At 39.3% G+C, this 22,772-nt stretch overlaps 1 protein-coding gene across 6 annotated transcripts in view; it reads left to right on the forward strand.

The window, feature by feature from the left end:
* The window catches only part of LOC110182511 (Poly-(ADP-ribose) polymerase), a 252,219-nt gene that overhangs the window by 107,912 nt on the left and 121,535 nt on the right, over positions 1 to 22,772 (forward strand). For 3 of the 6 annotated variants that reach the window (XM_086826003.1, XM_020950560.2, XM_086826000.1), the window contains one exon: positions 6,777 to 7,307. The exons of the other annotated variants lie outside the window; for them this stretch is intronic. In XM_086826003.1, the coding sequence (XP_086682129.1) occupies positions 6,777 to 7,307 (531 nt within the window). The remainder of the gene's footprint in view (positions 1 to 6,776; positions 7,308 to 22,772) is intronic. 6 annotated transcript variants of the gene reach the window in all.

Raw genomic sequence — 22,772 nt, forward strand, 5'->3', positions numbered from 1 at the left:
GAGCAAATAAACTATCGGCGTGCAGCCAGATTGCTTGCTTGCATATTTACTAAGTGGGTTAATATTAAAGTTTTTAGCTTTACAGTTTAGATGTATTATTTTTAAGGCGACTCAACTCTTTAGTAAACCACGGAGGGTTATTCGAGATTATTACTATAACGGAACACATTCAGGAAAAAAATCGAAAAAAGAATAATAGTAATCTAAGGGTTGCGACAGGGGCCATCCTGGATAAACTGACTCTCTCTGGAGCAGAAACTAAACAAATACCGATCAAGCGCTTTAAGAAATTTTGTACATAGTTGACTTGACACAGCGAAATGTCGAACAAGCCAGCGATAAAGTCATATTGTGTAGATGTTAGTAGGGTATTGGTGGCATTGTTTGCGGACCAAATTGCATCAGGGATATTAAAATCTCCTAGGACTACCAAATAGTCCCCATCCAAAAGTCTATTGGAAACCATTTGAAAAGGGAGAGGTGGTTCCTTTGAATAGGAATTTTCGACAATGGAGGAATGTTGGAACAAGAAATAAAAAATGGACCTACCTTTGATAGATAGTTTCACACAGAGGAATTTAAAACCGTTGCATTCCTTGAAAGTAAATAATTCTGACGTGTGTTTGGAATCAACCGCTTTGAAGAAACCACCCCTACGTATACTAGTCCGATCTAGCCGTTTCTTTTTTGTGAAGAATTTCGGTTTCCTTAAGGCGACTGCCTTCTTAGGAACCACCGAAATTGGTGAAGAATACCTGTTACCTGAAGATGACCTCTTAGTCAACGCTTTGAGGATATTTGTATGGTTAACGATAAACCGGATCTTTAAGTTGAGTCTGGATGACATGTTAAAATGTACTTGTAAAGGTTAAATTCCTTCCTTGTACTGAATGTCTTTGTATTCATAAAAGATCTTCTTTAAACATTCAACTTCTTCATCATTCGAGCATCTAGTCTGAGCTCGTTTCATTTGCGTAACTCGTTACTGGTTGCGAAGCTGACTATTTCGTTGTCAATGGACTTGGGATCAATGTGCTTAGCATTTTTGTCCTCATTGTCATTGTTTAATTTAGAAGTGTGGCACTCTTTGGGGGCGATCTTCCCTTTTTTTTGGGTCAAGGCATTTTGTAGATGCGGTCTTGCCCTTTTGTTTTGGGTCAAGGCATTTTATAGATGCGATCTCGCCCTTTTGTTTGGGTCAAGGCATTTTATATATGCGGTCTCGCCATCATACATGAACTTATACATAGGTTTTTGAACCTAAAGTTTCAGTTTCTTCTCCGAAATCAATCAAAGCCTTAGTATTATTATTAGCATATTTTACGGAAAAATTATGCACGTAAAATTTTTGCTCGGACAAACAGATACCGTTGGGCTTCATCATTATGTTTTTTTTTTCAACTTTATTGGGCCCTTTATCGTGTATACTACTAAACTTTCTTCTTTTTCACTAATCCCGCGATTTTTTCCTTTATGATATTAATGGAGGAACCGGTGTCGATCATTCCTTTGTAAAGTTTATTAATAAAAGTAATCTTAAGATGGGGATTGATTCTTGTTCTTCCGTTTCCGGATTTTCCGAGGCAGTTTGATGAAAATTTACATCCACCTTACTTTGCCCGCTTTGACTTTTAAGTTGTCGTCTTACAAGTCCATTGTTTAGTTTATAGTTTATAGGACTATTTTGCCTATATTGTATTAACTTTTTTGTAATTTGGTTAAAGTTACAGCGGATACGATTTGGGTTATGTGTTTGAGAACTTTAAGTTTGATTTTGAGGTTGAGTGTTATTCTGATTAGTTTTGGCATAATAAGAACTCGAGCTATAATTTTTGTTATTATAATACCTTGAGTTGTTCTTTTGATTTTTATTTCCTTTATTATTCTTGGGCCCATTAAATTTCTGTAAATATTGATCTTCAGGGTTCGAATCATTAGGAGCACCAAGCACCATATTGGCTTGTTTTAATTTTGATATTTACAGAATCACTTTCTAATTCGAACTCATAAAATAAATTTCTGCGTTGTGTTTCTAGACGTTCTATAAACTTACTACCAATGAATGAATGAGAAGTCGTCTCCTCCAGTTGCTTGCATTTCTAGCCAGTTTGAAGCACCGGGTTGCTTAACTGCTTCAAGTGCTTTATCGACCATTAATCTCCTGATTGCTCTTTACATCGCTTGCCTAGACTCTTGTGTAGGATAGAGGCCTAGCAACTGTTCTCCTTGGCTGGTGAATCCGGATAGTTCCCTAGGTGTACCGCCATAATAGTGTTGGTCTATTATTTGTGCCAAACATTGGTTAAGGTGGAGTTTAGAAAGTTGTGGAACTGTCTTCTAGTTTGGTAAGTTGAATTTTAATGTGCCGAATTTAAAATTCTTAGTTAACTTTGTTTCCGACCGCACGGGATTTTAATTAATTGCAGATTTCTAATCTGACCACTGAGGATTTCAGTTTTTAATTCTATTGCACGTAAATTCTTTAGCTGATCACTTTTGGAGTCATTATATTAGTTGGCTGATCAGGATTGCTAGTTGTATAGATCCTACCGGCTGCGCCAATTAAATGCTTGTACCACTCGTAGGCTTAAACAATTTTTTATTTATTTTTTTACGAAAGTAATTACAAGTTTTGAAGAACACCGACTGAATTGTTTCGTGACTGAAACTGAACTTACTTATTGAACTACATTGGTTGACGTTCAAGCCTCGGTCTTGAGCTTTCTTAGATATTGACTGAGTTTTAAAAGATCTGGGAGAATAAGAGAGAGAGTAAGAGAGCTTTGAAGTAATTGAACTGTTGTTGCGTGGATTTACAGTTATATGTAAAATTATGTTGTACAATTGCTAGGTTTCATGATTATGATGTCTAAGTCTAAAGGAGTTATGAGATAGATAGATAGATATGTCACTATATGCAAATAAATCATCAATAAATGTACCACTTTCAAAAACCAGTAAAAATCCGTCAGTTTGTAGTATGTCTTTGTGGTTATCGATTGTAGAAAGTACCTAGGGCCCCAATAATCTTTTTTAAATTGTAACCCCATTTAAACCAAAAGTTTGTAATTTATTTTAATTATACCTTTTCAGGGCATTTTAATTTAAGTCCGAATTTTGCAGTGAAGGTCATCTCCGACCATATAAAGTATACATATTCTTTGAGATTTTGTCATTTTATATTATAGAATTTAAATTTATATTTTATTAAAATCGAACGACTATATCGTAAAGCTGCCATACATTTATATACATATATATACATATGTTCGTCCGATCCGGCCGGTATCGACTTATATACGAGTGAGAGTTTATAGAAGACTAACTATGAAGTTTCATAGCTTCAAAATTGAGAAACAAGTTTGTGTAGAACAGGTCAGACGGAGGGACGGACAGATGGACAAACAGACGGACAGACGGACATACCAAATAATTTATAGGTTCGGATATATCTCTTTCATTTCGTTGCAGGTTTCAGATTAAAAATTTTATTAAACTACAAAAAAATCATAAAATATAATATATAACAAAATAAAATAAAAATAAGTTGTAGGCTTATGCATCCTTTTATGTGATATTAATTACTGCCTTTTTTGACGTATGAAACTCTTAAGCCATGTATTTTAAAAGTAGAAATTTGTATGTTTCCGTTTCAGGTTAGGCTAAAGTGATGAGGCTATCTGGTAGCCTCCAATTAGAACTGAGCTCCGTTTTGCTCATTTCAAATTAAACGGTTTCTTTTTTTCATCCTGGAAACTCCTGTATCAAGTCTTTCAACTCATTGCAGTCAGTCAACCGCATTAAAATTTCTGTTAAAAGCTTAAAAGGCGTGATCCTCGTACTTCTTGGCTCAATGCTATTTATAATCTGCTGAACTCTTCCGTGCTTATACCATGCAAAAGAACTTTCATAACTTTGCTAGCATTGGTATGACGGTCTTGTGAATCCTTTCGAGTGGGCCATTAACGCGCTGTTAACCTGTCGCTATGAGAAAATGTTGTATATTATTCGAAAAGCAATACTCCTTGATTGCTGGAGATGTAAAACCAACGCCTCTGTCGATCACTAAGCGACAAGGATTTCCAAAATGTAGAGCTTTTCCAGACCGCTTAAGACTTTTTCGACACCTGTTTTATACTTCCAAAAGCCATATAATACGAAAAGAATGTGATTGTAGCGCTTGGTCGTCGTCTCCATCGTTGTGTCATCGATTTGGTATGTTATGAAGGCTCGGTCACCTTTGTCAATTGAAGTTAGAAACCCTTCCTTTTTACCTACATACCTTTTTCTTTCGGCTTGGGAATGAAAAATGACTTTTCGATGAGCTCATGTGTCTTCGTGGCTAAAAAATGTCTGCATTTTAAATTATTAAATTTTCCGTAGTCGACAACAACAACTAGTTCGCGAATTGGGTCTTTGAAAAGAAAGTAATTTTCCCACGTAGAAGTCTTAGTATGCATTAATTTCTACAAGATTTCTTACTGCTTGTGTCATTAATCGTTAGTTTGGGATTCCTTCTTACGATGGGTTATAGAGTCTGATAAAAAGAAACACGAGACTCGACTCAGAGCATCCGTATTTTTCATTTTCGTACCGGATCGATGATCAATATTGTAGTTGAAGTCCTGCAAGTATAAAACTACGCGGACAGGAACTTCCTTCTTGCTCATTGTTTTCTTGAACGCGTTACATTCCGTAACAATTGTGAAATTTATGCCGCTTGATTAGAGATAAAATGATAGCTAACGCCTCCAGCTCGTACGCAAATGGTGAAGTCTTGCGGCTCATGTATTAAACTGGATGAAGAGAACTGTCTTCGTATCTGTATGGATCTCGGTTTGTAAAATTGTATAGCTTGGGACTGATGAGAGCAGTCTTCAACTTTTTGAACGCCAATCGTTGCTTCTCCTCGAATTCATACTTAGAATAACCTCTCAGCAAATATGACAAAGGCCTGGCAATGAAAGCGTATCCATCAATGAATTTTCTAAAGTAGGACTGCAGACCTAGGAATCGCTGAATACCTTTTTTATCGCATGGTTTTCGAAAAATCTTCTACAGCTTATGTTTTTTCGGGACCTAGAGTGATGGTTCCCCTTTGGATGATGTAGTTGGCACTTACTCCAGTTGATACGCAAATCGTTATAGGCAGCAACTGAGCCATCGGAAAATTGTCTGGAATAATCCTTTCGTTTAGCTTATAATGGTCGCAAACACAGACATTTCTTTCTGTTTATCTTGGATACAAAAACTACTAACGACGTATATTCACAAGTAATCGGTTTTATAACATCCTCATCAAGACAATAAAACTCTTGACTTCGACCTTCTGAAATTGATTTTAATTGAATAAGTCGACCTGATCTGAAACTGTCACCTGTTCTGCGCGCATGCCTCTAAACTTCTGCAGAAACTCCATATCCGCGCTGCTTGGCTCCTCATCAATACTTTTGAATTCGTTCCGATGCAGAAACTCATCGCCTTTTTAGTAAATTTTATGGTCATGTTTAATGTTTAATGTTTCATGTTCTGCTCAAAATAGCGTCGAAGTCCATGTCTTTCCCCGGTACTACGTGGAATTCTACATTCATTTGTACATATGTTGTCTATTCCGACCGGCAGGATTATGCTGCAAAGCAACAACACCAGACTTTCGCCTATTCCTGTCAAGCATTTCTCCTTTCTAGTAAGAAGTTTGCTGTCCAGTTTTAGAAAGATATTGCTGAGCATTAAACATAAATCTAGACCTGTTTCGACAAATCCTTTAAATTGGACGACGGAATGCTTTAGCTTAGCAATTTCCATTATTTCTTTCGAGTTTTTCCTTTCTTTTGCACCCGTTGACCTAGCTTGCGATGCACCTCAGCAGACGATACATTGATAGCAAATTACCTACGCTGCCTTAAGAGAACATCAGTTGCTGCATTTTGGGAATTTATTTTTATTTTATACAAATTTTTAAGAGTTTCTTAGGTTTCTGTCATTCAACTTTCATATATGCATAGATTGGATTTTCGTCACCTCGCTTCAGTTCTTCCAGACTCCGCCTCACGATCCTGACTTGCTCCGATCGCCTCTGCCTAACGCTGCTCCAAACGCCTTCCACTGATCAGCCTTTGCAAATATTAGTTGACCATTTCCGGCCGGATCTCAGATTGCCGCTCTGACGATCTTTGACCCCCTGCCTCCTGGACTGCATCTGGTACTTCCACAAAATGCTGTTCTTTACCTTCGTCTTCTTAGAAAACTGCAAATGTACTCGTGAATTTCCTTCAAATTTAATTTTTCGCAGAATTCGCAATTCTTTTTTGTGTGAATATGTACTTCGCCACTCCCTGATTGTCTTGCATTTAATGTTTGGGTTAATCCCGGTTGAGCCCCCAAATTGCAAGATTAATTTACTATCGCATACAATTATTTATTTTAGGAATTGGTTTAAGTATAAGTGCTTATATATATACAATATACAAAATATATATATATATAATATATACAAAATATTCAATATTTCGAATCCAGGTCATAAAAAAAGTGAGTGTTTTTTTATTTTTTGAACAGAGGGTGCAAATCATTGACCAATGCCTATGGTTGATTACTATATATAAACTAAAGGTACTGCATAAAAAAAGTTGTGTATAAAACAATAATAATTGATTTTATTAAAGTTAATAATATGTATAAAGATGTCAAACCAAGATTCCTTTAAATTTATTAAGTTTCACTAAGTTGAATTATATTATACTCAATATTTTTTATTTTTGATATTTATTTCACAGGTTAATCGGATCTAATGAAATACCAGAAGCAAAGAAAATGAAAATAGAAAAAAACAATGAAGCTGAAGAAGAAGAAAAAAATACACAAATAAAAAACCAAAATGATCTATTTTTCAAATTTCGCGATGATCTTAAAAGTCAAATGAAGAAATCAGACATCAGCAGACTCTTGGTTTGGAATAATCAACAGCCTTTAATCGGTGATTCTGAAAGATTATTTGATCAAGCTGCAGACTTACTGGCGTTTGGTGCAATTCAATCTTGCTTAGAATGCAAATGTACTCAATTTACATTCAATAAATCAGGTTATATATGTAATGGTAATATTTCTGAATGGACTAAGTGCCATACGCTGTTAAGAGAACCTGTTAAATCAGCTTGCAAAATACCAAAGGATCTTATAGAAACATATACTTTTTTAAATTCTGTTCAGAAAAACCCAGTAGCAAGGATATTACAATATTTTCCTCCAAGTGAAAACACTATAAATAAAAATTTAAAGCTAAAAAACAATTGCGGTGAAAGTGACGGGTTAGTATTGAACAAAAAATTAATATTTACGTAAATCAAAATAATATTTAATATAGCTAGATTTAAAACGATATATTAAACAAATTTCGGGGAGAGGAAGATTGTACATTCTTGCAGTTTGTAGTTTGACCCTGCCATTCCTATAAGTTCAATAGTTTTTTTAAACATTTATTATGTGACTCAGATTTTTATAAAATAAAACCTCTGAGTAAAAACAGAAATTAAAAAAAAAAAACCTATTACAAAGGGATTTTATGACTTATAATATGATTACGCATGAAACTGTTGTAGATAGTATTCTTTTTACAGGAGAAAGCTTGTAATTCTTCTATAAATACTCGCAAAATTGAAATCAGATTTGAATATCCGATCCTAAAAAGCTATATACCAATCAAAATATAATGCATTCTTGAACATTGACAAATTTTTGGTTTGCGTTTATAATACAATTTAATTGTTTGTGTCTGGTACCCGAAGTGTACAAAAGTTTTATAGCTTAATGCCAATCAAGAATGTATGTAAGAGGCAGAAGAAGGCATCTACGACCCCTTAAAGTATATTCTTGATCAGCATCACCAGCCGATTTATCCATATATTGTCCGTCCGTGTGAAAAAAACACCGAGTTTCCAAAAGCTTGTCCGCTCTTCACTCCTCGGTGTTCGCGATCGCTTGCACCAGACTTCCCAAGCTTCGTTTTCTTGACACAACAGCAGTTGTGTGATCGTTAAAATTTTCCATTCGTGTCCGTTTTAGTTGCACCGCCAGATTTCTCGCCGTTTTGTTACGGCCAGTCGTCGTTTGGGTAGCTCAGGGACGGCCAGGATCCGTTTCAGGAATTTATATTGGCTCAGGCGTGATTGCTGTAAAAGATTCCGACCCGATTGCCAAGAGTGAGTTTATGCCTCAAAGAGTATCTTAATCTGTTTATTCAATCGTAAATGTGTACATGGAGTGGCTCGAGTGTTATGGCTGTCGAGTTCGGCTTGCGGATGATGCTTGTCGTCGCTCGTCGGGATCCGCACTGGTGCCGTGTAAGTTATCTTCCGAAGATAGTCGTCTATCGGCTTCGGAACTCAAGACACGGAGACGTTCCTGTTATCCAGTTGTTGTACTCGAAAGTTAGACCGCAAGAGTTGTTGGCGAACCTGAAAGTCAGTTCAAGAGACGTGTTGGCTTCTCTGCCAGAGAGAAGTTGTTGTTGTTCGACCCTAAAGTCAGCCAGAGAGAAAGTTAACTTTTAGAGAAGTTATCGTTGGACTCTAAATTCACTCAGAGTCAACTCGAGAGAAGCTTTTGTTACGGACCTTGAAGTCAGCCAAAGAGAGTTGTTGTTATGAGACCCTGAAGTCAGCCTGAGAGAAACTTGTTATGAGACCCTAAAGTCAGCCAGAGTGAAGTTGTTGTTGTTGGACCCGGAAGTCAACCCTAAAGTAAGCTAGAGGGAGTTATTGTTACTTGGAAACTACCGGACTAACTACGAAGTATAACGTGGACTTGATCCAAGAATCTTGTCCAACCAAAAGTGACTGATGCGAACAACGAGCTGTGGTTACTACCTCACCTTTCCGAGTGTGCCAGTGCCGGTACCTGGCCTAGTGTGCCCGTGCGTGATCTTGGGCTCGCGCGCGCTTTTAAATTTAAATTTCCCTCTCGCTTCCGTGCTTTAGCTATATATTCATCCTTAGTTCCTTATATTACACTCCCTATATACAGTTACAACTATTTATTTTATTTTTTATCTCCTTATCTATAATGTGCGCGGTACGCAACTGCCAGCGAGGCCTAATGTGCAGCCACATACACACACACACGCATGCTTAACTTGTGCACATACTTCAGTGCCGAAAAAACTCACCGTGAACACTTAAGGGGGTAGACCACCCTGACATTTTTTTAAAATCTAATTTTTTTTACTTAATCTTGATGCCGATATTCCTACGGTCATTTTAAGACATCGGGCTTAAAAATATCTTATTACTTGTGGATTCTACAGCCATTAGAAGTGAGCGCTGCCGGTATACCTTATAGTACTTTCTTTATCTTCTTTTGCGTTTTTCTCAAAACAACGTTTTTTAAAACGGTGTACATGATTTCTCAAAAACCGCCGGACCCATTCTCTTCAAATTTTTTTACACAGCTTCTCTATAACGCCCTCTATAGCATCACGTAGGATTTTTTCGATATGATTTTTTTTTTTTTAAGTTATAAATTTTTAAAACAAAAATTTCGTCAAAAAAATTTTTTTTTTTTTAAGTGCTCCCATTTGCTCAAAAATTTTTTTTTCCAATAATGGCTACGTCGTGCTATAGCCATACCTTTATAGTTTATAAAAAAAATTTTGTTTTTGAATTTCGGATAACAAATGTGATTTGCAGCATGTACACCACTCCCTAAAAAAAATTAGTTTTTTGGCTGGCTATATCTCCGAGGTTCGTAAATATTTTTTTTTTCTTTCGATAAGTATTTTTTAGTTTAACATATGTACTTTGATGTACTAATAAATAAAAAGGTGTATTCCTAATAACTTGGTCAAAATGAAATTTTGAAAAACCCTCCAATTTTCATGCGTTCAGGGTGGTCTTCCTCCTTAAATTGTGTTGTAGGAGAAAGGCCATTATTAATAATTTTCCAATTGTTTTCAACTCAGTTTTCAACTCAGTTGTTTTCAGTAGCCGTGTTGTTGTTATTGCTGTTTGGTGCTTTTGGGTCCCTCAAACACGCGCTGCTTTGCCGTCAGCATTTTTAATTTCACCTTTACTGCTTTGAAATAATTAATCACCTGCGGCTGAATATTTTTTTAATTAAGCATTAGTTCAACATCCGCCAATAAATCCTGAATCTGAATTTAAACCCACAGGGGTGCGACCGTGATTGTTTTTCCCAATTTATCAACTTGGCCACTGCTGCGGCCGTGTGTTGTTGCACTTCTTTGCCGACGGCATAACCCACTGAGCTTGTTCTCTCGACCAAGAGCCAAGGTTTTATTTCCGGCTTTGCAAAATATAAGTTTGACAAGAATTAATTACTTGCGGCTAATAATTTTGTAAATTAGTAATTAATTTATTTTTTATTCAGGGATGAATCGTGATCCATGTTCTGAACTAAACCTTCCCTACTTTAAGTATTAAGACAAATCAAACTCTTCTTCAGACTGTACTCTTATGTTAACAGTTCAAATTGGTTCTGCCGCCATAATTAATTTCGTTTTTATTTTTTTGGGGGCTCAAATTATTTCGGAATTTTGTTTTTTATTTATTTTCACTGCCCGGGTGAATCACACATTCACATTCCTGGCACTTTAGTATCTGCAAATTTTTTTTCCCTACATCTGCCAAGTCTATCGTAATCAGATTCGGGCCTTATTGTAAGAGGTGGAAAAGAGCTTCGAGAACTGCTCCGAACTTATCACCGTGTCCGCTGATAGTAGGGCTACCTCGACAGTGGTTGAATCTTAGTACAATAATTGCAATTCCGTGTATTCAAGATGTGTTCCCCAAGGCGAAGAAAAAGAAAAAGCGGCCTGTAGGAATAACTCTTCCCAGGCCTGATGTTACCACTGCGCCTTCTACGTCTTCCAATCCCGACCCAAAAAACTAACCTACTCCTTAGGTTTTTCCTATCAGAATGCAAGAGGCTTACGTAGTAAGCTTCCTAACTTGTATTCTGATAGCCTTTCGTTTGCATCTCAGGTTATTGTGCTCACAGAAAACTGGTTAAAGCCGGAGATTCTGAGCTCCGAAGTTTTTCCAGCTGTGTTCACGGTATATCGGCTAGATCGCCCTATCAGACGCGGGGGTGGAGTTCTTATAGCGGTGGACTCCTCACTCACGTCATAATTATTAACCTTCGAGGAATGCAACGATGTTGAATTCCTCTGTGTGAAAGGTAGCTCCATTTTTATTACCTGTTCCTACATACCTCCACTGTCGGAACTTCCTATTTATTGGTTTCAGATGGTTTCCAGTAGACTTTTGGATACAGACCAGTTGGTAGTTCTTGGAGATTTTAATATCCCTGGTCCTATTTGGTGTTCAAATAATTCCACCAATACTCTCAATACACCTACACAACATGACTTTATCGCTGGCTTGTTTGACATTTCGCTGTCTCAAGTCAACCATGTGCGAAATTCCTTACAGCGCTTGCTTGATCTTTGCTTCGTCTCTTATCCTGCGAGAGTCAGTTTAGCAAGGGTGGCGCCTCTGACGCAGAACTTCCTATTTATTGGAATCACCTTTCCGCTATTCAGATGGTTTCCAGTAGACTTTTGGATACAGACCAGTTGGTAGTTCTTGGAGATTTTAATATCCCTGGTCCTATTTGGTGCTCAAATAATTCCACCAATACTCTCAATACACCTACACAACATGACTTTATCGCTGGCTTGTTTGACATTTCGCTGTCTCAAGTCAACCATGTGCGAAATTCCTTACAGCGCTTGCTTGATCTTTGCTTCGTCTCTTATCCTGCGAGAGTCAGTTTAGCAAGGGTTGCGCCTCTGACGCAGCCCGAGGATCCTTATCATCCAACTTTCGATGTGACTCTTGATTTTGGGTGTGACGTACAGAATATTTCTGACCGTCCATCCAATAAAGTCCTATGTTTTCGCAAAACGGACTTTGAACGGCTGAATAATTTTATAAACGAGTTCAATTGGTCCGATCTATACATGTGCACTGACATGGCAGTTGCCGTGGATATTTTTTACAGTGCCATGAATTCATTTTTTACGGAATGTGTTCCGTTATATTATCCGCCAAGCTCGAATAAACCGCCGTGGTTTACTAAAGAGTTGAGCCGACTTAAAAATAAAAAATCTAGACTGTATGCTAAATTTAAAATCACCTGTTCTCAATCTGCCCTTTCATTTTATTTATCAGCTCGGTCAAACTTTACCGTGCTGAACGCGCAGTGTTATAAAAACTATTTAAATCGTTGTAGGGCCCAGTTCTCACAGGACCCAAAACAGTTTTATAATTTCGTTAACACTAAACGTAAGCCTAAAACAAATCCTTCCTCGCTATAATCCTCGACCTATTTTCGCAGTTTTTTCAAACAACCTATTCAAGCTCTTCGTATCTACACCAGACCTATTCCTACGACATACCCAAATCAAACTTAATTTTCTGTCCTAGCCTAAACGAAAGCTCTCTCCTTTTAGATCTTCATCGTGTCAAGCCAATTTATTCGCCAGGTCCCGACGGAATTCCTGGCTCTGTGCTCAGGTATTGTGCCGACGCCCTGTGCTATCGCCTTCTGAAATTGTTTACCTTGTTCTTGAAAACCTCCCACTTTCCCATTATTTGGAAGGAATCGTTTATTATTCCTCTCCACAAAAAAGGTAGCAAATTGGATGCCAGCAATTATAGAGGAATCTCTAAGTTGTCGGCCATCCCTAAACTATTTGAAAACATTATCACCCCTCACTTACAGCACTTTTGTAGATCGGTTATTTCTTCATGTCAACATAGTTTTATTAAGCGAAGATCAACCACAACAAATCTTTTAGAGCTCTCTTACTATATTAAAAAGGGCTTCCATAATAATTGTCAGACAGATGTAATCTTTACTGATTTCAGTAAAGCATTTGACTCTGTTAACCATTCTCTCCTCGTTAGAAAACTCGATTCAATGGGTTTTCCAAGTGATCTTCTTAATTGGATCTCTAGTTATTTGAATGACAGGATGCAAAAGGTCCTCTTTAAGAATAATTTATCCAATGTTCTAGGGGTTACATCTGGCGTCCCGCAAGGAAGCCATTTGGGACCCTTATTGTTTACATTATTTATAAATGACCTGCCCAAAGTCTTGACTAACTCCAGAGTACTTATGTACGCGGATGACGTCAAGCTTTGCGTGCAATACAATGACGTTGCCTGCCAGTCGAATTTACAACGAGATCTTAATAATTTTCAAACTTGCAAGCTAATGACATTCTCTCGATTCGTTCCTAAGCTTGCTACTTACACGCTGAACTGCTGCTCTTTGGAAAGAATTAATGCTGTTGGCGATTTGGGCGTCCGCTTGGACCCAAAACTTGACTTTATTGATCATATTTCGTCTATGGTGAATTGAGCCAGGGGTGTGCTTGGATTTATTAAACGGTGGTCGAAGGAATTCAATGACCCCTATTTTACTAAATCCTTATATACTTCCATATTTCGTCCTATCCTAGAATATGGATGCTGCGTTTGGAGCCCTCAGTACGGCGTCCATAGTAAACGCATTGAGTCGGTTCACAAAAACTTTTTACTTTTCGCTCTACGCGGTTTACATTGGGATGCAAACCAAAGATTACCTTCCTACTCTAGTAGACTCCTATTAATAAACTTGCCGTCCTTAGCCAATCGTAGAACGATGCTAGGGATAACCTTTATTTTTAACCTTATCCATGGTGATGTGGAAAGTGTTGACTTGTTGAGTCAGCTTAATTTCCATGTACCATGTAGAACTATTAGATCCTATATCCCATTAGTGTTGCGCCACTGTAGGACCTCCTTTGAACTGCATGAACCTTTTAGAGTGTTATGTGCAAATTATAATGATTTGTACACACTAATCTCTAAGGTAGATTCCCTTCCCAAATTAAAATCTTTAATACTAACACACTTAGTAAGCATGCATGCTAACAATCTGGCAGCACGCCGGTAGTCAATTTTCCTCGTATTCTGTCCTATATTTTCCACCTAACCCAAACAGGCACGTGCCTGGTGTCATACGGGCCACTTGTATGTACTGACCTTATTCAACGTCCAAGAGTTAAAAAAATCAAGTAGCAACAGAGTGGGGCGCCTCCCAGACCGCTCAGGCTTCCGAAAAATTACAAATACTCCTTTCGACGGTTGTCGTCTGCCACCGGTGGGCACCGAAGTTTTAGCTGGTGACTGTCTTCTGAGACCTTTTTACAGAGATATTTATCCATAATTCGCGTCTCACACTGGTGAAGAAATTCTTCCACCTGCCATCCAATACAAGTGGCGATGCGCACGCTATAGTCTCCAAAGCCCCTTTCACCAATGGAGGTTTCGTCTCAGCGTGGCGAATCCTCACCGACCAATTAAAATTCCTCTTCAACATCCAGGCCGTGTTCCAAGAGTCTGAAATCGCTTTAAAAGAGCAGTAAAGCACTATACAAAGTTGCTTAACCGCCTTAGAGATGTCCTTCATCCAAGCAGAGGCTTGGGACTCTCTTCTTGTGTACCTGATATCCTCCAAACTTCTAAAGCTCACGCTCGCCATGTGGAAGCAATCAATCTACATATCAATGGTGGCTACTAATGAATGTAGTGCCGTCTCCACTTATTTCGCTTTTGTGTATGCATGCTGGTTGGTTGATTATAGCCTACCCACATCGTTCCTAATGTATATGTCTAGCAGCTTTTTTAGCGTCTTGAGCAGCCAAGAGGTTAAGCTTATCGGCCTGTAGTCCTTGGGACTAACGTAGATGTTCTCTCCTGATTTAGGAAGGAAGTCAATCCTCTAGGTCCTCCATTAGATTGGGATAGAGCCCGTACTAACACAAGCTGTGTAGATTGCGTATAGCCATGGAGTGATGACATCTTTGGTCACCTGCAGCATGACTGCAAATATTCCGTCTAGTCTGATGCTTTATTCTCGCGAAGGAATCCGCAGCTCAGTGGGTCCTTCTAGAGGATATTAGATCTGTTGGGAGATGCTCTTCTCTAGTTGCTAGTGCTGTTAGGGTCTCTTCGCTGCCCTCAGTTTACTGTCCGTCGTCACATTTGAGCTGACTCTGTATTGGGTTGCTTTGAAAGCGACTTCCGGAGCCTAGATCTTACTCTTATGGAGATTGAGCTGTAGGCCCCTGAAGGCCATAGGTACCATGCGCCTTCACTTGACGGGTTGACCTAAAAATGAACCGCAAAGTGACGTGGACTTCTACCGAGCAAAAATGGAGTGGAATAATTCCTTAAATCTGGCCTTTGATTCAGCTTGAAAAATTGGATTTTGCGGAGATAGCGAGTGACCATCGGATTGAATTCTCCATAGCATTCATGGATGTGAAGGTGAAAATAAATCGAGGTTTATCGGCGCTTCGCAAATCGCAATTGCCGAAATTTTTAACCATCCGTATCTTTCTTTCCGATCTAGGAAGCCTCGGTTGCCAATTCTGGAGATAGCTCGGTTCCCTGGATCCTATTCTATTACAATATATAAGGTCAAGTTTAGGATTCTAATTTTAAAAAGGCTTTGGTTTAACTCACCAATCGATTCGATAAAAAAAAGTTCTACATTCAGGCACACGTACAGCCAATATTTGGGTTAAAAGGTGTCGAGAAGGGATCAGCCAAGGGTCTTCGGGAGTTAAGCGATTGCATGAATTCGCATCTGCGAGCAATCCGTACCCTCTTCGCACAAAAGCTGGATTAGAGTACGCGCGAAATATGGGAAGAGGATTTGTCCATCAACAATATATCTACTTGGGAGTCGTTCTTGCAGCGGAGGTGTAGGATGATGGATCAAGCCTTGGGAATGCAAACATCAGGCCAGCAGGTGGAAAAAAAACCTGCATAAATATAGCTCAAACAAATTTGAGTCCGAATCTTCGATTTAGAGAAGCAAAGAAGTTGCACCTGTGCCTCAACTGTTTGTGCAAGGGGCATAGTTTGCAGCAATGCAAGTCAACGCACTGCAGATATTGTCACATGAAGCACCACCTATTGTTGCATTTCAATCAAGACCCATCCGTTCCATCCACCTCAGTCTCATCACTAAAATTCAATCCACTTCTAAATTCTCAGCCATCAACATAATCTTCATCAGCATTAGTATAAGGTTCACATTCATCATCCCAACCTGATCACCATTCATGAAACGCTCCACCAAAACCCACAAATATTCTGCCAGCTGCCTTCTTGGCTATGCTTCAGCTCTCTTATGATGAGGAGGAATCATTCCTAGTTTGAGCAAAAATTGTTCGTAGGGATTTGAGTGTGGATGATTGAATATCTGGTGATTCAGTTTGAAGAGTGAAAAAAATTAGTTGCAAAGAACTACTGTCGCGCGGGAACTTTCCAATCCGCAAAAGGTGTTCATCAGGCATCGCCAAGGCCGTGAGATTGGCCTGGGATCCGGCGTCTTATCAGATCCTATTTAATATCTCTCATCAACCCACCAAACGAATTGCATTGTCAACAATTTCAAAGCTCTGTGATCTACTATGATCTACTTACACCAATTATTACAAAATTTAAAATCTTTCTGCAATCCTTAAATAGTGCTAAAGTGGATTGGGATGACGTATTGTCAGAGCCCTTTCTTTCGTCACGGGGGGAGTTGACCTCTCAGTTGGTTTTCATCCAGAACATAAAATTTCCACGATTCCCAATGCAACCACAGACTTCCGTCGAATTATTCGGATTCTGCGATCCTAGCCTATCAGCGTATATTTGCGATCGGCGGTTAATGTGCCAAGTAGAGAGTAGCTCCCTTGAAGGCTTTAACAATTCCAATATTGGAACTTTCTATTGGCTGGGCTTATAGTAAACATTAAGGAAAGTATAGATTTCGACTGAGCATTTCATTGCTGGTCTGACTCGTCTATTGTGTTGGCATGGATTCGCCAGCCCCCGCGGGAGTTCAACGTATCGTGAAAACGTATCGTATAAATAGATGACGAAAGACATGACTTGGCATCACGTTCCGACAATTTTAAACCCGGCAGATGTCGTGTCGAGATGATTTACCCCAAGAGAATTCCAGGATCATTCCCTTTGGGCTAACGGACCTTCTTTCCTTTTTCAAAGCTCGTCGAATTGGTCCTCTCTGCTGGAGCCAGTTAAGGATCTTCCAGAACGTCGTTTCACAACTTTAGTTGGAGTCGTTTGCATTGACGTTTCATCAAGCTGCCAATTCATCAAAACTTTTGATTAGTTGCAGCGCGTATTTACATACATTCATCGGTTCATTGCCCATTGCAATGCCAAAGCTGTTCCGTTAAAAGGCCTTCTTTCGGTTGAGGAGATAAGCCTTAGTACTGTACTGCTTCTGAGGAGCATCCATCAACTTTACTTTGCCAAAGAGTATAGGGTTCTCAGCCAGGGCAAGCCGTGTCCTCAAGAAAACAAACGGATTTCATTAAGGCCAATGCTTGGATTCACGATGGCGGAAGGCTTCAGAGCTCAAACTTGGACTTAGATAAGAGGAAATATTCACATACAGGATCACAAGCGTTGCTGGCCACATTACGGAAAAATTATTGGCCAATTGGAAGCCGCAAAATTGGTAGCTAGCCGTTTTTCCCCACGATGCCGATGCAGTTGGAACAGTACCTCGTGTATGTTCTTAGCAGACCGCTCGCACCTAATTATGCGCGCATAAGTGTATCGCTGCACCTGCTGTGCTCTTAGCTCTTCTCTTTGTTATCTATTTCTCTCTCTTCCTCTTCTGTCCCTTTATCGGTTAAGCTAAGTTACAATGTAAGCCAATATATATTGAAACAAAGTTACAGCTCTGACTTGAGAACATTAAAACAAGATAATTAATACGGCATATAATCGACCTATTCGTGAGTTAGTTCTTATTGCTCAAGGGTGGAAAATTCGTTGTCTTCCCTATAAACTGATTTCTTGTTGTTGTTAGACCCTGAAGACAGCCAGAAAGAAGTTGATGTTGTTGCGCCCAGAAGTCAACTCGAGAGAAGTTATTGTTGGACTTTAAAGTCAGTCAGAGGGAAGTTGTTGTTGTTGGACCCTAAAGTCAGCCAGAGAGAGTTGCTTTGGGACCCTAAAGTCAGCCAGAGGGAAGTTTTTGTTGTTGGACCCTGAAGGCAGTTTGAGAGAAGTTGTTATTGTTGGTGGCTGGGCTAGTGTACCCGTTCGCGAACTTTGGCGCGCGCTTTTAAATTTAAATTTCCCTCTCGTCCCGCTGATCCCTTCCGGTCATAGCTGCCTTATCCGACGTTGATGCCCTCTATAGTGGCGCCGCCTGGTGTAATGGTGCCCGTCGCTTCAATTCTGATCATTTTTAATCTGTTCCTGTTCCAGTTTTTTACGAATTTCTTCACATCGTTCCTTAATCGAGGCCAGAAGTATCGGTTCCTAATTCTTCTCAGCGACTTGAACGTCGCAAGGTGGCCTGTTTCTGCTGTGCTGTAGTTTTCTGTTGTATTTTTAGAACTTCTTTATCCGATACGCACAGCTTCCTGTCAGCAGTGAGTTTATACAACCTGTCCCCTCCTCACCTGTATGGGTTTTCCTCCAACTCCTTGCACTTCGTTTCTATCCACATGTCTTAAACTACGTTCAGCTTCCCCTTCCTATACTGCACCTCGAACAGGTATGGCTGTAACCCTAGTGCTCATCTGACCACTCTTCCTGATGGGCTCTTTATCGAGTTTAGGCACTAAAATGCCATTTGGTCTGTTATCACTGTGAACGGGTAGCCTTCCGGGTAGATTTTATATTTCTCGATTCACCAGTTGATGATTGATTCTTTTTCTGTTGCGATGTAGTTTCGCTCCATCCTACTAAGTTTTCTACTGGCAAACGAGATTATATGTACTCCGTCATTGGCGTACTGCGTTATTACCGCTCCTATTCTCAGATAAATCGTTTTGTAAAGTCCGAACATGCCAGTACTGGTGATTGTGTTAGACGATTTTTCAGCTGATCTGAGGTTTGCGTATTGTAGTCTACGGAACACTTCCTGTAGCTTTTCCATAAGTTCCGTCATACTTCGATCTGTCACTATTATGACACCCAAATACGCAAATGCAAACGGCTCCATTTCGGTTTCCATTGGAATCTGTCAATATCCTGACTTGAGGTCAATTGTGCTTATAAATTTTGCTTCCCATAGTTGGTCTAATATGAAGTTCTTTCTCGGTACCGGATATGCATTCGTTGTATTTTTTTTCCTTTCTAGTACCACTGGTGCGCAAGGACTGCGTGATCATTCTATCAGTCCTAGTGTTAACAGTTCTTTTAACTGGTCGTTAATGGGTACCGCGGGTAATACCGTTGTTTTATTGATTTATCATCCTTCAGCTATATCATGCGTGTTGTGACATTACTGACCCCATACATGGAGGTTAGGTTAGGTTGAACCGGACGGCCACCCTGAGGCCTATCATAGGCCAGTATGGCCCTTATTTATCCGGATGTTGTTTTTTACACGGACCTGGAGAATCTTACGCGGTGTTGAAGCCCTTTAGGATTGCGGTAGTTTTTGCGAAGGCAAGTAGTTAATCTGGAGACCTCTTGGAGGCATCTACTAGTGATGCAAGTACTGGGGCACCTAGGTGTTTTACTCTTGCCTGCGTTAGGGCTGGGCACTTACAGATGAGACGCTTCAATGTTTCGGTTGCCTCAGATTTATTGTATTTCCTGCAGTTGCCGTTTTTGGTGATGCCCAGCCTGACTGCGACCGCGGTATCCAAGCAGTAACCCATAAGAATTCCCACTAATAGTCTGCAGTCTTATCAGGATAGATGCAGTATGTAGAGGCTGAGTTTGTCATTGCGCTCTTTGCACATGATTTTATATGTTTTGCAGGTTGCGGAGTTTCTTTTCTACCTGATTTTTGCTAGTACGTCCGCCCGCCTCACCAACTCGCTTTGGAGCGTACTTAGAGAGACTGGGACGTTTTCTGTTCTATCGATAGCCAGTCCGACTCCTTCCTTTGCAAGTTCGTCTGCAATTTCGTTTCAATCTATGCCCTGGTGGCTGAGAACCCAGTAGGATATCTAGTGCGTCCCTGCTTGCCAGTACATTTTTGGAACTGACCGCTGACGATTGCATGGATCTAATCGCCGCCTAACTGTCTTCGAACAGGTTTACCGCCTCGCATGGGCGGGCTATTTCCTGCGCAAGATCTGCCGCCTTCCTGAAGAAGACTTCCGCGAAGACTTCCGCCTGGAATATGCTGCATTGACTAGGTAGCTTAAATGACAGCATCGTCTCGGGGTCTGCACGGTACATATACTAAATAATCGGTATATAAACAATTTAACCTCGGCAAAAAGCAACCCAATTCCCTCCGTCGTGCGACAGAAGGGAATGCGCCATTTTTTCTCGATTCAGAACTGGACACACAAACCTCACATATAAACACGTCCTCAACGGCGAAAGGCGGAAAACTGTCCCAACTGTGGGGAGGAACTATCAGTCAATCATACACTAAATCCATGCAGCTACTTTAAAGCCCTCAGAACTAACAAATTTAAACTGCTCTAAAAATATATATTACAAGTGCAGCATAAATTGTTAGGCCATAAACTCCCACTGAAATGAATTATAATATGAATTATCGAGTTGATGGCCCTAATAGTTAGTTACTCATCTCTTTAATTAATCTCTAGTTAATAGGAAATAAGATTACATCTTGTTTTTTAATTTTCTAAACGTCAGATATATTTGTTTGATCCGGCCCTATTTGACTTATGTAATAGGGAGAGGATATAGAAGACTATCTTCAAAGTTTCATTCAGATAGAAATTGAAAGACAAGTTTGCGTAGAAATTGACAGACGGTCATGACTAGATCAACGCGCCTGTTGATGCTGATTAAAATATATATGCTTTGGAGGTGACTCTTTCATATCCTGCCAGTGTATAATAATAAGAAATTAAGATTAGAGAAGGCACTTAAAAAAGTTCGTTAATCGATGTTTTTTGGTATTTTTGTCAATTTAGTATAAGAACCATCGGGTGGTAAGGGCTTACCATGCCAAAGCAAGATCAGTTAGTTTTTGCGGATGTATATTTCTTGACTTGACTGGTACATTAAGTGACACGTACTTAAATAGTAGTGTGATAGATCACACCAAAGGAGACCGCCTGATGTTAACATTGATACCAGCAAGCTGTAGGTCACCATCGTGAAAATAAATCTAAAGCGTAGCTTGCATCGGTAAATCTTGCTTTAGACAAGAGTCGTAAAAAATAGTCAAAAATATACACCTAATCAACAGGTAGGCCGAAGGCGGATATTATTGAAAACAACCTTAATAGGGTTTTTCCACAGAGCTTAATCTGCTTTTCTCTGTCCGTTGAACCGATGGTCCATAGGGTTTTGAAATTTCTCATTTTGTTCTCAATTCTAATTTGACGGACTTTCTTTCGATTCTTCTTTATTTCGGTAAAAGTTTGACTATTCATCACGAAAATGTAAACAAAAATGGCAAGGAACGAGTAAAAATGGAAGGCGCCAAAATTCAAAGGAAGCTATAGAAAATCGTTGGTGTATTTGTTCAGAAAGAACACACATTTGTATACTTATATCAGAGAGATAAGAGCTTGTCTATGTATAGACAAGAGAAATGTAGCTACACCAAAGTGTTGCGTCTGGCCAGCAGATGTCCTGCACTCTAGCACATGTGTGCATACCTAACTCAACTAGGTACCTAGAAAACTTGCTGGGTTATATGACCTCTTGCGAGTGGTCATCACATGTTAAAGATAAGAGCGATATTATGTTTCCCGCGGTCGGGGATATACCGATCCGTGGATCTAGAAATAAGGATATGAAAATCTTATGTAAGCTACCTAAGCTAGGACTTTAAGAAATAAAATTCAGTTTGAAATATAAACTCAACAGTGTTAGACGCGTGTTTCATTTACAGCCTCTCTAACATTTTGGTCCTTCGGCCGCTCTGCAACTTTCCCCCCTGTGGTAAGAGGTTCAGAGTTTTAAACTAAAATATTAAGGCAGCGAAAATAAAAATGTCCTGTTTTCCCCCACGAGGTAAGACACAGAGAATAAAAAAAAGCAATATGATACAAAAGAATCTTTTTTGTTTTAATAAGCAAGCACCTTGTAGTTAAGCTAAAGGTAGCTTACAAATTTAAAAACGATAAATTCGAACGGCGTGCTTGAGGCCATAAACATCAGCATAAAGAGAGCGTGAATAAATAAAAATAAAAATATTTAACGCGACGGTGTGCCAATTAAAAAGTTAAAATAACAAGGCAAGGAGCCTGTTCATAAATTTATAAAGTGAATCGAACCAAAAAGAGTTCGGATAGTCAAAAATAATAAGACTAAAACGTGAAAAATAAATATGTATATATATATATATATATATATATATATATATATATATATATATATATATATATAAATATATACAAAAATCATCTTTAACGAAGCCAAACAAGTACCAACGGAAGTCAGCGGATGGACGCGGAAGAAAGAAAGAAGAGGCCAGCAACAGGAGCAGCATCATCAACATCATCAAGACGAATCCAGATAAGTAGCATCATCAAAATCGTCAACATCGGATCCAGAAAATTACATTATACCTACATATACATATATAGATATGTCGATTCATGGTCGCTTTCCATTTTCGGGCGGAGTGAGTTTCGACTTTCCTGGCTGACGATCGTTCTGCCTAAGAACTGCCTGCGAACCACACACGGCGACAGCGACGCGACGCTGCCGCCTCGCTATAACGATTCCTGTGAAAAAGGGAACTAACAGCGCAGCTGTGTCGCGCCACAA

This window comes from Drosophila serrata, unplaced genomic scaffold (assembly GCF_035046125.1).
Source record: "Drosophila serrata isolate PLE 108 unplaced genomic scaffold, ASM3504612v1 contig_123, whole genome shotgun sequence".
Classification (NCBI taxonomy): domain Eukaryota; kingdom Metazoa; phylum Arthropoda; class Insecta; order Diptera; family Drosophilidae; genus Drosophila; species Drosophila serrata.